This window comes from Centroberyx gerrardi, chromosome 8, assembly GCF_048128805.1.
Source record: "Centroberyx gerrardi isolate f3 chromosome 8, fCenGer3.hap1.cur.20231027, whole genome shotgun sequence".
NCBI classification, from domain to species: domain Eukaryota; kingdom Metazoa; phylum Chordata; class Actinopteri; order Beryciformes; family Berycidae; genus Centroberyx; species Centroberyx gerrardi.
In genome coordinates, this window is record NC_136004.1 from 3,085,227 (window position 1) to 3,100,857 (window position 15,631).

Sequence of the window (15,631 nt, forward strand, 5' to 3'; positions counted from 1 at the left end):
TATCCTATATATAGGGAGATAATAGTGGTGAGAGTGAAACTTTGAGAACTACTGATATAAATGACTGAGACAATTATATCACAGTGCTTCTCTAGCATTCAGGATACAATAAAAACACTCCCCGGGCAAAACTATCTCAACCTGTTACAGGGCAATTCAAAAGATAATCCTTCTTTCCTTCTCTTAAAGAACAGGACAGAAATAGCAACAAACTGACACTCGACACTCCCAAAACAGGCTTGGGTCCAGCCTTCTTTCCTATACAAACAGTGTTGCATTTCTCTTTGGCTTGCTTGGTAAACAACATCAGCCAACCCCAACCCCCCATGACACAGCAACAAAGGTCCCAGGCTGGATTCAAACCCAGGTCAACGTGGTTACGTGTTATGCACCTCAGCCAACTGAAGACACCCCAATTGATAGATAAATTTAGAGGCTTTGCAGTGGTGCCACCACATCTGTCTCCATTATGGAGGTCCACTGGACAATTGGCTGTGCAAAGAAAAACAGGATACCTGAAAAAGATTGTTGTGGTGTGGCTGTAGGTCAAATCTGCATTCATCTGGAAGAAAAAAATGTAGCCCTATTTTGTGTAATTAACAACATCTTTTCTCAGAATTCTGAGAAAAGATCTGAGGATCTCAGGAAATCTGAGCGGAGATGATGATGTGTGCTTGTAGAGGTGCATTTCACGTGCACACTGGTGGAATATGAGTGTCTTAGCAGCATTTTAAGAACGTGTATGATTTTAGTTCAACTGTGTGACAACTGTCACAACTGTGAGTTGTGTCAACTCTGGAGAAATAACGCAGTGTCAAGCAGATCAGAGTGGACTTTCTACCTGAACAATCCTAAAGTCCTAAGGTGCCTACACAAAGTCGACAAACGAATGACAATACCATGACATATTACTCAAGGATGCTAGTACCTCCCACTGTCTCAAACCAAAACTGAAAAAAAAACTGGATTAAAACAAAACAGCTGTGTCATGTTGGCCTTCCGTGAAATGCACCTTTATAAGCACACATCATCCTCTCCGCCCAGATTCATCAAGATCATTATCTCAGAATGATGAGATAATTATCTCAGAATATGAGATCTTTTCTCAGAATTCTGAGAAAATATGTCATTAATTTGAAAAACTGGGGTTGATTTGTTTTTTTTCCCCAGGTGAATGGAATATGCTTCCATACAAATCAGTGACGTTATAAGCAAAAGTGAATAGTCTGATAAGGTAACATAAAGGTTATTGTGACACAGTGAACTGTTTGGTCTTTAGCCATGGTCTCTACTCCAAAACACTCTGAGTTGTAGCTTGAGAAGAGTCAGCTCAGTTAACCTGAACAAACTGTTAGCTAGCTAACTAGCCAGTAGGCTAATTAAGCAAAGCAACTATGTTAACATGTGACTACTAGCTACTACTAACACTCCTTCTACTTGATTCTTTAGCTAGTGTGCTAATCAGATGTGTTAACATGTGTTAGCTAGCTAACATGCATCATTATCTAAACAAAATCAATAAGATGTATCAGTAATGAAAGGATCAGTTCCCAGTCAAAAACAGCACAGACATGTGCAGTGGACCTCAAATATGGCCGCCATGAGGGTTAATTAATCAAACATTAATGTTTGATGTCCACTTTAGTCTCTGTTCTGTATGTATTCTGCACAGTGTAATACATGCAGCATTTATAGTTAAAAATGGCACATTTTAGGGCATTTTTCATTATTATGACATCAAACATTAATATGGGTGATCACTTATTGAATTTGATGATTAAATGCAAAGTAATTGGTTTAAAACAGTATTTCTACCTATTTTCAAATCTTGCGCTTTTATTTTGAAGGCTAAGTGGCCAAACCGGAAGTCTTGTTTCTGCTAATTCGAGCTAGACCTACCTATCGAGGCCGGGGTGCACGCAAACTAGCTAGAGTGGCGATTTCAGCTAAATAATGGCGTAAATGTCAGTCTTTTCAAGTCACTTTGGGACCTGTTGGCTTCAAGAGACTTGGAGTATGCTGGAAGAGCTGCATGGAGCCATTTTATGGTTATTTTCTGAAGTCTGAAGACAGGACCCCAGCAAGTTCAGTTGCTGGAGACCTGCAATGTACTGCAATGTACTTCTTCCGCGGATCTCCGGGACTGTTGTATGGACTAACAAACTTTACCCAATTTTCTACTGGCATGGGGGTGAGTAGATAATGACTGAATTTTCATTTCTGGGTGAACTATTCCTTTAAGCCATTTTAAGTCAGTAGAGTTGGGAAAATGAATAGGAAAACACATTAGTGTGGAATAAAATGTAAGAGTTGGGAAAGTATTAACTGACTCATTTAATTACCATTTTAATAATTGTTTTAATGTGTTTTATTAATTGTGTCATTTAAATGTCACTTTAATTAATGACCTTTTTAATTAATCAATAATTATCATTCACTGAACTAGTCTACATTGGCACAGAAAAACCAGACAAATACACTGCACACAGAGACATACACACATACGCGCACAAGACACACACATTCAAACACACTCTGCCAGATAGAAACCAGTCTAGATTTCATCATCATTTTCATCTTAAAGCAATTAGTGATCTAAATTCCACTTCCCCTTTCCTAAGATCACACACACACACACACACACACACACACGTGCACACACACACGTCATGTGACGCCCACAGTATACATTCTATCTTTGACAATTCTAATTTTGACAGAAATCCTTTTTACATTCAGTCATGCATGTATTCCTAAAGCATGCAATCGATAAGATGAAGAACATTTTGTGTTGATATTGTGTACAATACAACAGAATGATTTCTACACACACCAGACAAATTATGTAAGAGATAGTCAGCCTTCTCTACAAATCCACAGCTCATCATTGCTATGACTGATTTCAGCTGATGGGCTACAGTCATGCATTTTTGCTACAATCAGATTTTTGGGATTCTCAGACAAATGCCTATCTATCTGGGGCAAAGAGAACTCCTGTTGCGGATGTCATTCCACAAACGCTTCGGCCAGTACTGGGCCATCGGTCCCTGCTCCTCCTTCATTCTCATCACCCTCCGATTCTACTACAGCCACCTTGATCAGCAGGGACTCTATTATTAGGGATGTCTCTCTGCCCCGGGCAACAGGTCCCAAGAGTGTCCGAATCCAGGACCTATCCCCACAAATCCCCACTATTCTGGACAGTCATCCGAGCTTGGACACCGTCCTTATTCACATTGGCACAAATATGTGACCAGCTTTCTGAAAAACTTTTAGTGACTTTCTTTCCTCCTTCCTACACACTGAAAGGGAGCAGAGTGCTGGTCACGACTGTCTTCTCTGTTTTCTCGAAAGTTCCTCTCGTAGACGATTTTAACTTATTCTGGGCCAGGCCAACTCTTCTCAAACACGACAGCCTTCACCCCAATTGAACTGGCTCTCAGCTACTGTTGGACAATATGCTTTCTGTATTAAGTACATTGTGACAGGTTTGTTCAATAGGTAATGACACACCCCCTCCACTATCTCAAATAAAATACCTAGATCAGACCAGTTCCTACCACATTCCTGATCTAGATCTAAGGTTTACAAGTCTTCCACTCATACTTTCAACAGACAGAACCTGGTCTCCACTCACTGTCAGTCTGCTTTTCACCTAACGCCTCCACAGCCACAGAACCAGAGCTAGCCTAGTCAATCTGCTTCCAGTAAGGTGCAGAACAAATATTGGCTAATGTTCATTTGCATTCCTAGGGCCTCATGAATGGAATAAGCTGCCATTGGCCATCAAAGAGGCTCTAAACCTAAACAACTGTAAAGCTAAAGTTAAAAGGTGGTTCCTAGAAAAGGTCCTAGAGTAAGTGGACAGGTCAGAGGGACGTTGCAATAATGTGTACTTACAGATTGTAACAGAGATGTATTGTAAGGATTTTAGATAATTTTTACCATGGAACTGTATGTGTACTGTACGTCTAACAGCAAGGACCACAATGGAAATAAGTATGATTTTAAAATGCATGTATAATGTACATAATGTATTTTAATCAATTGTCAAACTAAACTAAACTAAACTAAATACCTATCTTGTCGATTGGGTTTTCTTAACGTGAGGTGCTTTTTTAACAAATCTTTTATTTGAAATGACTTTATCGTGCCTAACGACCTGAACTTTTTCATGATTTCTGAATCCTGGCTTTGTCAGTCTGATATTGTACCTCTCATAGAAACTTCTCCCCCAGGCTACTCACATTTCAACCAGCCCAGACTAACGGGCCGTGGGGGAGGGGTAGCAGTGGTCCTTAAAGACAGCTTCTCACACATTACTATTGGGACTTTTACCTCATTTGAAATGTTGCCATACCTTACCTTATACAAGGGTTTCTTAGTGAGTTTTCAGAGCTGCTGTGCTCTGCATTGTGATGCATTAATATGATAATATTTTGATACTGGGTGTTGCCCTGAAAATTCTTTAGCTGCTGAGTTTTTCAAGTTCAATGAATCTTTTGACCTGTTCCGTGCTCTCACTGGGCCGACTCATCACAAGGGACACACTTTAGACCTTGTCCTTTCTAATGGTTTGCCTTTGAATACGGTCTCATGTAGAGAATTTGGGGTCACTGAAAATACATGCATTATGTTTGACACCATGCTCTGAATCTCTTCCAGTTGCAAACAAAACCTGGTGTGCTCTTGCATTTTTAACGCTACCTCTGCTGCTAAGTTTTCTGAGGCCTTTGTCTCCACTGCCTTTTAGATCTATCCCTCTATGGATACTGATGAAAAATTTGCCTAAACGGTTCTGCTCCAGTATAAAAGCCTAAAATTGTTTCTCTGCCTTGGCTAACCGAGGATATTCGTGCCTTACAGAGAGACTGCCATAAGGCAGAGCGTAGGTGGAGGGCCTCAAAAGTTAGCATTCATCTTGACTTCAAAACTTTGCTAGAGCACAATTCTCCAACCTCATTGGACGAAATTGACATAACTCCAGGGATCTTTTTAATGTCATTAGTCATACCACAGATGCTCCCCCACCTTCCCCAGAAAAGTGTGAAGAATTTCTAAATTATCTTGTTGATAAGGTTCATACAATTAAAATTCATATTACTGCACCAGCTCATACTGTAACTGTTCGAATGAAAACTGCTGTTTCCTTTGAGTCATTTGACACGATTTCTGCAGAATGCCTGACCAAAATTATTGCCAGGACAAAGCCCTCCTCCTGCCCCCTTGATATATTGCCTAGCAGATTCCTTAAAGAAATATTTGCATCTGTTAGTCCATACATTTGATCTATTATCAATAGTTCACCAGCCAATGAAAAACTGCAATTGTCCAACCACTTCTCAACAATGAATAGTTCAGACTTGTTTTTACCATTTGAGAATATCTAAAATTAAGTGAATTTGTTCTTTTTCTGACTTGGAGAAAGTTATTTGTGCCTTGATTTCAGCCTGTTCTGACAACTGTAACTCTTCCCTGAACCGAAAGCTCTTTCTAGTCTGCAACTAATTTGAGAATACAGAATCAAGCAAGAACTACAAGATACCATATAACTCTCATTTTAGTTGCCTCAAATTTGCATTTGAATTCAGAATTGAGTTTAAGGTTGCACTGATTACTTTTCAAATTGCCTGAGCCTGACCCCTGCTTGTATAAAGAGCTTTTACCTGCCTATGTACAGAAGTGTATTCTTAGATCTTCAGACAAAGCCTTGGCTGTCAAATCTTGGCTTTCTAGTAATCTTGCCAAGACGTTCACAGCTGGCAAGTGTGGAGCTAGCACTACACTAGTTTTCAATTATTATTAATAGTATTATTATTATTAGCAACAGTAGTAGTAGCAGTATAGTATTCCTGGAATGTCAGACAGCTTATCTTGTGCAGGTGATGATTGATCCAAACCACTGATTCCACCTTCTATCCCATACATTTGGTTTGAAGTTTTGTCTGTTTAACTCTGATTATTCACTTTAGGACAGATTGGTCAAGAAATAGTCGAGATATTTGTGGCATCTTCCCATGACACAGTGAGGCCTACGGAGTCAACAGATGACTGTATTGGACTGGCTGGCGCCAACTTTCCTCTTATCTAAGGATGTTGCTTAGAAAAGAGGAAATGTATCTGTCATCTGTGGGACCTTATATAGACAGATGTGTTTCCTTCTAAATCATGTCCAGTGAATTGAATTGGCCACAGGTGGACTCCAATCAAGTTGTAGAGAATCTCAAGGACATTCAAAGGAATTTGGATGCCCCAATCAGTTTGGAGTCGCTCCCAAGGGGGGACTCAAAAGACTTAATTTCATTTTAATTTCATTAAATGCATAAAAGTCAAGGGAGCTGAATACTTTTTGAAGACACTGAGTGTTATAAAAAGCAATTACAGTGGTAGCACCGCCACTGGTAAAATTAAAGACTTCCCCTAGGACACTGATTGACTTGTACTTTACAAAACTGCAACCTATTTAAAATGTTAAAGAAATGAACAAAGTCCCTCCATTGTCTAAAGGCACATGGCCTGACACTGAAACTTCTGTGAAACAGAAATTGGCAAGACAAGATTAGATGAGTGTGTAAAAGTACATGAAAGAAGTGCTGAATTCACTATGACTGTCTTCACAATTTTATAACAACAATCATTTAAAAAGTTATTGCCAGGTCCAAAAATGAGTTTTCTCATCGGTTGTTCAGCTGATTGAATTTGGTCTCAAATCCTGTTTTTCTGTAATAAAACATTGATATTCCTGAGTTTTGCACTAATTTGTAAATTAGCTTGTTCCATTCTGTGTGGTTTGCCTCACTGCATCTTGCACCCCTTTACATTTTGGTGGGCGAACATTAATAGTTAGTGGGATATTTGGAGGAATCTTATTTCCCTACGCCTTTCCCTATCTGTGAGTGCGTTCACATGTACATTAATATTCTGGCTAAGGTCAGGATATGGCGTTTACATGGAATAATCAGTAACCAGTTTTTTCATATATCTCTATACATGGAGACAGTCTAACGTTTTCCCGCTGTGTTCATTAGTATTGGGAGTAGTATGCTTTATTTTGATGCTTGTCACTCCATGGAAACGAGCATTACTCCATGGAAACTGCGCTTGCACTTTTCATCAAACCCAACAGTAAATGGGATTTTGTGCATGCCAGAATGAACCAGTTTATATCGGCATATCCCAACTAGTGTATTTAGGTTTTTCATATTCGGGATATGAGCTCATCCCAGTTATTGTAAATATCCTGAATATAAACAAAATATGAATGCACGTGTAAACACACTCATTATGTGTCTTTTCTAGGTGATTTTCTAAATCCAGCTTTGTTGCATTTTGCTTTTAGACTACCACTTAGACTATCAATCTTGGTAAATTTAGGTAGATATACAGATTATTAAAGGTTACTGGTACCTCCACTACTCATTTTATTGCTTTCATCTTGATTTCTTTGGTTCTGAGATGTAAAATCTGCACCCAATAATATTCCCCATTTTATCTGGTTTATTTTCAAGAAAACTGTTATGTGCACGCGTTGGATTTCCCTCTAATTTAGCATCAGTTTAGGCATACTCCATGTTATATTTCAATACTAATTTAGAGTTAATCTAAGTATCAAGTCCTTCATAAGGGCAAGTACTTCAGTTTAACACACCTTTCTGTTTTCATATAAGAGATTCACACAAACCACAGGATTTAATTCAAGTATCCATAACCTATTGCTAAATTGTCATGATGTCAGCGTCACAGCAAAAACAACATAGTATAATGAATACTAATCTAGGGCTGAAACGATTCCTCGAGAAACTCGAGTAACTCGATTACTAAAAATCATCGATGCAAATTCTTTGCATCGAAGCTTCGTTTAATCCATATAACTATATACACACTCAGTGTTTCGCACGGATGATTATTACTGTTGCACAACGCGCTGGAGAAAGAGAGAGAAAATAGCGAGGGGCGAAGAGAAGAGACAGGCCAGAGAAAACGACAGAAAGTGTCCAAAGTTTCGGATCCAGTGTTGCCAACTTGGCGACTTTGTCGCTAGACTTAGCGACTTTTCAGACCCCCCTGGCGACTTTATTTCTCAAAAGCGACTAGCGACAAATCTGCCGACTTTTTCTGACCATGGGAAGCAATGTTAATGTGTTGAATCCCAAAGCATTTGGCAATAAATTGGTTCGGCTGATGCCGGTTTTCTCTACTTGCTTGTCTAATCCAGAGAGGTCTGACGGTCACAGCACTTCCCACACAGCGTAGCTCCCTCCCTCCGCTGAGAGCAGGGACTGTAGGATAGGGTCCACTTGTAATTGCTACCGGCGTACGCCGAAACTGGCCCAGGTGGGCGGAGTCAGCACTTAATATTAAAACGGGATGAGATGAAGGCTAGTAAAGAATGCACGTTAATTATGGCTATATGTAATGGCTAGTTAAGAACGTAAATCAATATGGTGGCTAGTTATGATGTCCCTAAGTTAGCTAAGTTTTGCTCAAGAAAATAACCACAGAAAATAAAATGCTGCAGTCAATTTGTGAAAGCCTGAGCTTCATTCATGTTATTATTATGATAGTCACACACATACACACACACACACACACACACACACACACCTACTCCCCTCACAGTGATGCATAAAATACCCCAGAAAGCAAAATATCAGGTGGTGTAAATAGCAATTGGAGCCTAAAATGCACCAGTCCAATACAGCAGGTATATTCAGTTTAGTTTGATTGCAGTGAGTAGGGTCAGCAGGTGTAGGGCAACCCTTCAACATAGTAAATAAATGTACATTAGCCAGTCTTATGAACTTGTATGATATTTAGGCCTAGTAATAATAATAATTATTTCACCTCGTTTTCAGTAAATCACAGTGTCGTATGGACAGCTTCGTGCGGACAGCTTTTCTCTTTTGTATATTTACTATTGCTCTTTAATAAAGCAAAAGTATTTCTTATCCGATTACTCGATTAATCGATGGAATAATCGGTAGAATACTCGATTACTAAAATAATCGATAGCTGCAGCCCTATACTAATCACTGCTTTATGGAAGGTAGACAAATCCTTTCCCTTACCAGTAGCAGCATAGGCCTCCTCCATGTTGTTAAGCCTACGATACCCGATAGAATCACCTGGAAACACATGTAGGAGAATGATTAGAGAAGTTCATGTGTCTGCCCACGTGTACACATGCAAACACACAATTATACAAACATATAGGCTAGATGAGTGCAGGGTGTGGAATTCATAAACTGATGGTGAATGCTCTTCCTTCCTTTTTTGGCTTGGGGCTTCCGTACCAGTGAATGTATACATTTACCATTTTCCCACACTACCGTAACATATACATTTTCTCTTTGTTTATCGCTTTACGTCTCTGTCTCAACTTGAAATTAAAAGATGCTTTATTGGTATCACTGCCTAGAAATTAATCTTGCCAAAGCTGCTGATACAGAGAAATGATTAGGCCACTGATTGATTAGTTTATTCATTTATTAAATTAATTATACTACTACCGCGACTACTGCTACTGTGACTACTACTACTGACACTGATACTACTACTACTACTACTACTACTACTGCAACTACTACTGCTATTACTACTACTACTGATACTAGAACTACTGATACTACAACTACTACTGCTATTACTACTAGTACTACTGATACTGCTACTGCTACTATTGACACTGCTGCTACTACTGGTACTACTAGTACTATTGATACTACTACTGCTACTGATACTACCTGATGCTGATACCACTAGCAGTGATACCGCTACTGCTACCACTCATTCATTTAAAAACATATATTGTACTAAAACACCATTTCTACTACTACTAAGGAATATTGCAAAACATTTTTCACATAAGTCTGTATCTTTCTGTCTCCCCCTCTGGTAGTCAGACTAATGGAGTTGTTATTTAGCGTTTCCTGACCTCCAACTCTATTATGGGCGTGAAAAAGGCTGACATGGCACAGATTGTTAAAATAAATCTGGCACTGAAAGCGGCAAAACAGAAACGTACACTCTATATATATATATACGTATATATATATATATATATATATATATATATACATACTGTAAGCATGCAAGAATGCCAAATTCCTCTATCTTTATTTTACTTTTCTTTCCACAAAAACACACACACACACACACACACACACACACACACACACACTGTGCTGTGCTCCCATAAGATCTTGTTGGTCTAAAATTGGAAAGAGCAGGAGGTGCATTAGCCCTTCCAGAAATAAACAGTCCAGCCTATTTGGGTCAGAGTTAAAATGAAACATTCTTTTCTTGACGCTATGCTTTAATTATTGCCATCGCTTCCTCATTGACTTAGTTTGTAAAGCAATACTTGTGTTGTTTTGTTCCCACCACGATCAAATTAATTCCTTTGCAAGTGTGGACTATAAACTGTATTTAGAAGGCCGATGATCTCATGCATGTTGTGAAACTTGATTGGCTCCGACTACAATGACCCTGTTACAGAATGTTCTACTAAGATGGGTTTGGTGAGATAGAAGTTGCCCACAAGTTGGCCTGTAACTCACAGAAATAATAAGTCACATTTTCACAATAGGTGTTGAAAGGTCTTGAATCTCCAATGGGTGGGGAGTTTTTGTTCCAAAACAGAGAATGTGCTGGAAAGTGAGTTTTGAAAGCCAAAAATCTCAGCAGCTGGCCCAGTAATCGTTGAGTCACTGGTATTGATCAACAACCCTGTGACAACCCCCTCAGATACATTACTGTCATTTTTTGGTATGGGGTAGTAAAGATCTTGCACCTAAGTCACACTAATCACTTAGTGCTCCAGCTACTACCAATGTCACCTTCCTCCTCCAAGATTCCCATCCTCTCATCTAGCCAAAAATGTGAAGGGTTTTTGGTTTGTGCGGGAGAGTGATGGGCCTGTTGTTTTCCTGATGAAAAGCGCAGCGGGGCTTATGGGAATGGAGTGTTATTCCAAAACATTGTCCTCATCTACACTCTCAGACTTTCTCTGCATTGGCTTTTATTACTCCATCCCCATGCAGCACACAGCCCATGCAGGCAAATGCTAATGCATTCCTTATGTGCAGCTGTGCATCTCTGGGACCGGTTACATGCACACAATACACAGTTTACTACGAATAAACGGATTGGAGGAAAATTCCCCTTCAGATCGTCGCTGTTAGATATCATCAATCTATGAGGTTCAATGCATTCCCGGAGTTAGTTTGTGATGAACTTTTTTGTTGAACCCATTTTCCCTCAACCTGCCTTGTCTACTTCTACTTCTATTAGTGATTTCCTACATTTCCCAGAACTCCCAGAGGCATAAACTTGTTGCTTTCAAACAAAGGTGGACATATGAGTTTACCAACATTTTTGTGGATGATATGTTGGCCAATTTGATATAAATCCATCAAGTAGGAAAAAATAAGATACAACATTTTTCATTCTAACTATATACATTGGCTGTGGTGTGAATGATTGTCATCCAACATAGAACTGTCAGTATGCACCATGACACACGCAGTGGGGATTGTGGAGGCGGACGGATCCTCTATAGATGTTAGGGACTGTTCGGGATTTGGCTCTTCGCATAATATCATCGAACCGTTTCCTACATTGGGCAGTGGTCCACCAGAGCAAGTTGCTATATATTTGCTTTGTGGCTATTCTGCACCTCCCACACAAGTACATCAGTTTTTCTTTTCGCTTTTGTGGCAGATCCGCTCTGAACTGTTCTCTCCATCACAAAATGTAGTCCACTCTCACGCAGAGGTGATTTAATTAGTTATGACTGATAACAGCCCCTACCATACCTACTGACAATGTATTCCTCCTAATCCAACCCCATTTCTGGCCACAAAAAGTGTTTCCTGGTTGACTTCATGCATGAATGTCTATTTCCATTTGTAGCTTCTATATGTGGATTGGCGACGCATTACATTTACACTTTAGCCCTTTTCACAAATGCAGCCTGTTCCGTAAATTTAACAGTACAGGGGTCATGTGGGAATAGGAGCCAGTGTCGAAATGTCTGCAAATCAGTTGCTCAAGACGTAACATTTCTGGTAAAGTTCCGTATTGACCGTATGTGAGAAGCCATAACATAAGACATAACAAGACCACACCACTATATAACAGGCTGTAGCTTTTTTGACAAAGGATTGGCAAAAATGTCGAATTGGACAGACGTGAAAATAAGAGGGGTCCTCAGCGTCCAGGCGGACCAAGAGATTTCATCTGGCGTCTTTACCCGCCATGTTTTCAAACTGCTGTGACTCCGGTGCAAAGGTTAACTGAAATTTCCGGGAAATGACAACAGAGGAATTTAACGGTATTGCCAGTGTTGTGTGAGTGGTAGCATTACGTTAAAAACAAGCACAGATCCTGTACAGACCCACGGCGCGTTTGTTCAATTCTATGCACTGAAGCACTGCGACGCGGTTAAATTACCTAATTCCACTAACGTTACTTTAATACCACAAGATGACGTCACCTGCCGTTAAAGTTTGTAGGGCAGCGAAGACGAGGTACTGTCTGCAAATCCTCGTTACTGATTGTGGAATGTTAAGTTTCACTTTTGTTTTCATAGAGAGACTCTGTGGATTGAGTTCAGCGCTGCTGGTCTGCTGTCTGTACATCTCCAAATGACAAACATGACATGATGCAACATCAGGCCATTAGAGATCGATTTAGATCCATTTCTATACAGACCAACTTTTGATTTTGTGCCTCTGTATGGGAAACACTGCATCTCACAGTCAAAAACGCCCTGTAGAGGCCATCTGATGAAGCGCATCATCTCACTAAGTGTTACCTGACTGACTGACTGCCTGACCTGAATTTGCCTTGTGATGCCCTCGGCTGCGCCGTGGGAAAAATGGAAAAAATGTCTTGTGTGAACTACAGAAACTGCAACCTGTACCGAAAAATGTAAGTTTCATGTATGAAAGGGGCTTTTGTTGTTAATGTAGATTCGACATGCATTGCATTTATACTTTGTTGTTAATGTGGCCAAACGTGCCTCTGACCACTTGCGGAGGTTTGGATGATCGTATCTTCAATGGATTTACACCGGGATTTTCATTTTTGTGCTATCCAATGACAATCCAATCACCCAGGATGCATGTTAATGCCAGGTGGAAAGGGGTTGTAGGTGTATCAGGTTTCAGTCAGGTTTTGCTACACTAATTGCGACATGACTCTGATTAAGATAATCAGGTTAAGATCAAATTACTGGTGTGCATGTAATAGAGTTGGGTGATTGGAAAAATACATCAGAGATTGGAAACTGGAACAGGAAATTTCCTTGCAGATATTTTTGCCAATTTTTGCCAAATTTTTTTCATGACAAACATAGATAGTTGCCTTGACAACAGAACATCCCACCCTGACTGTAAAAGACAAAAAAATTCAAAACCCCATTATGTATATGTGTTTATTTTCTTTGAGACCAAAGCCATGGTTCTAACAGGTTCTAACCGCATCATGCTGACCAAAAGCGACATTGCGACCAATGTGTAGCAGAATATTATGGGAACATCGCATCATGTGAGTGAAGTTAACAACCTCTAATTATTTTCTTCATGCCATTGCAAACCATGACTTTGCACTGACTTCCTCCCTGCTATAATTTGTTAGCCTACTAGTAAGCTGATGAATTTGACTTTTCAAATGCAATGCAAAATACTTTCATCAAGTTTATTTTACAGTTGCATATTCAACAGAAATGGCATATAGAAAATTTGGACGAATACATCAGGGTTTGGCGATATATGTGATGATGATCAGTTGATTGGAGGATGTACACTGTCACCCAACCCTAGTAAACATACCCAGTAGGATGACTGGTGTTTTGACTGACTGTTGAGCTTCAAGCTTCTCTTGTTTTCACTGAGGTCTGTGGAGGAGTCTGAATCAGAAAGACCTTTGATTTGAAGAGCTTTAAGTTGAGTGTGTGGTCTGTTGTCTGATTGCAAGAGTGACAAAAACATTTTGACTGAATCCAACATCCTATGATTACCTTGTAAGAGCCACCAGCCCACAACACTGACTTTTGGTCAGATTCCCATACTGTGGCACACTTCCTAAAGCAAAATGTCTTTCAACAAATCACTTCCTCCCTTCCTGACATACTTTTCCTGGAAGCCAAATTTGGCCCGTCAAGATTCATTGTGTGGGGAGGAAAGAAGGGAACGAATCAACCAACCCTTTTTATTATGAAAATGTCAAATGTATCTTGTTGTGCTAAGCAGCAGTTTATAACACTATCGCCACAACGTAATACAATCCACCAAATGTGGAATCTGGCTGTATTACATTCTATGGCAAAGTATCAGTGGCTGACGTTAGCTCTCAATTTGTGGCTGCACTTACCCTGTCATGGTTGCAACTGCACTGAAATTTAAGGTCAGGATAATAATTCCTAAATTGAAGCTGCATTTCGAAGTTTCAGGATGCACTGTCTGCTAATTTTGGGTGAATAATAAGCTAATAAAACAAATTATTCCACAATCACTGCTGTAAAATTGCTTTTGAAAAAACGATGCATAAAGGTCATGAACTAGAGCTGCTGTTTATGTTGCAACTATGACTACATGAGTGCCTTTAAAGCACTTGCTACTGTTAACCGCTGGAAACAAGCAGTAAGCCTAAACCTCTAAAGTGGTCTGCCACAATCTGACAAACAGATCCTTTCTAAAGGGCACTGGGACTTGGCAGACGAACCGGCGTTCAGTGTGCAGCTGTAGTAGCATGATAAGCATGAAACCTCTGTGTAACGCTGCTAATCATTTGTCTGGAGAGGAACACGGCCTGAAATGTGTCGCCCCTTTGTAGCGACTGATAACATGTGATAGAATGTCCCTCTAAATGGGTTGAAAATGTAATAAATCTGTTCATGAAATAAACTGTTGGATAATGTAATAACATCAGATTATTACATTAACTGACGATTATTACTGCATATTTTTAACTAATGATGTAACAATAACATTGGCTAATAAGGAAACTACTCGTAACAAGAAGAATGTAATAACTTGAGTTGTTAGTCAGCCACTTATGAAGTATTACTCACCAGTGAATGTAATAATGTGATGTTACATTATCCAGAATTTATACCATTAACAGGTTTTATTACATTTTCAACCCATTTAGAGGGAGGTTTTTATTACATTTTCAACCCATTTAGAGGGAGGTTTTTATTACATTTTGAAGTTATTCCCATTATCCCACATTTATTATATTATCAGTTGCTACTAGGGTGAGACTGATATATCAGGCTGATCTGCTTTTTATATCAGATATCAGCCAGTCACACGTTCCACCTCTGATATGATGGAGGTTCCTCCCTGACCACAGCTACAGAAAACGAGCTACAGTCTGGAAAACCTCACATGGCATTTTAGTTTCTTTGCACATTTTATTTATTCATTTGTTCAGTAATATTTTTGTAAATTGTTTCTTCATTTAAAGACAGTAATGTATCCATACCATTGAATAGGTGCGGTGGGTCACCCTGCCTTAAAGAGCTGCTAACCCTACAAGAAGTTGGGTTTCAGTGGAGAGTTTTAGTGTCCCATGATGGTCTAAATGCTGTTTCAGAGGCTTTTCCACTCTGATGAGAATAGAG

General features: G+C 39.5%; 1 protein-coding gene across 1 annotated transcript in view; it reads right to left on the reverse strand.

The window, feature by feature from the left end:
- The window catches only part of fam189a2 (family with sequence similarity 189 member A2), a 32,153-nt gene that overhangs the window by 14,105 nt on the left and 2,417 nt on the right, over positions 1 to 15,631 (reverse strand). The window contains exon 2 of the mRNA XM_071914263.2: positions 9,069 to 9,125. Coding sequence (XP_071770364.1) covers positions 9,069 to 9,125 — 57 coding nt within the window. The remainder of the gene's footprint in view (positions 1 to 9,068; positions 9,126 to 15,631) is intronic.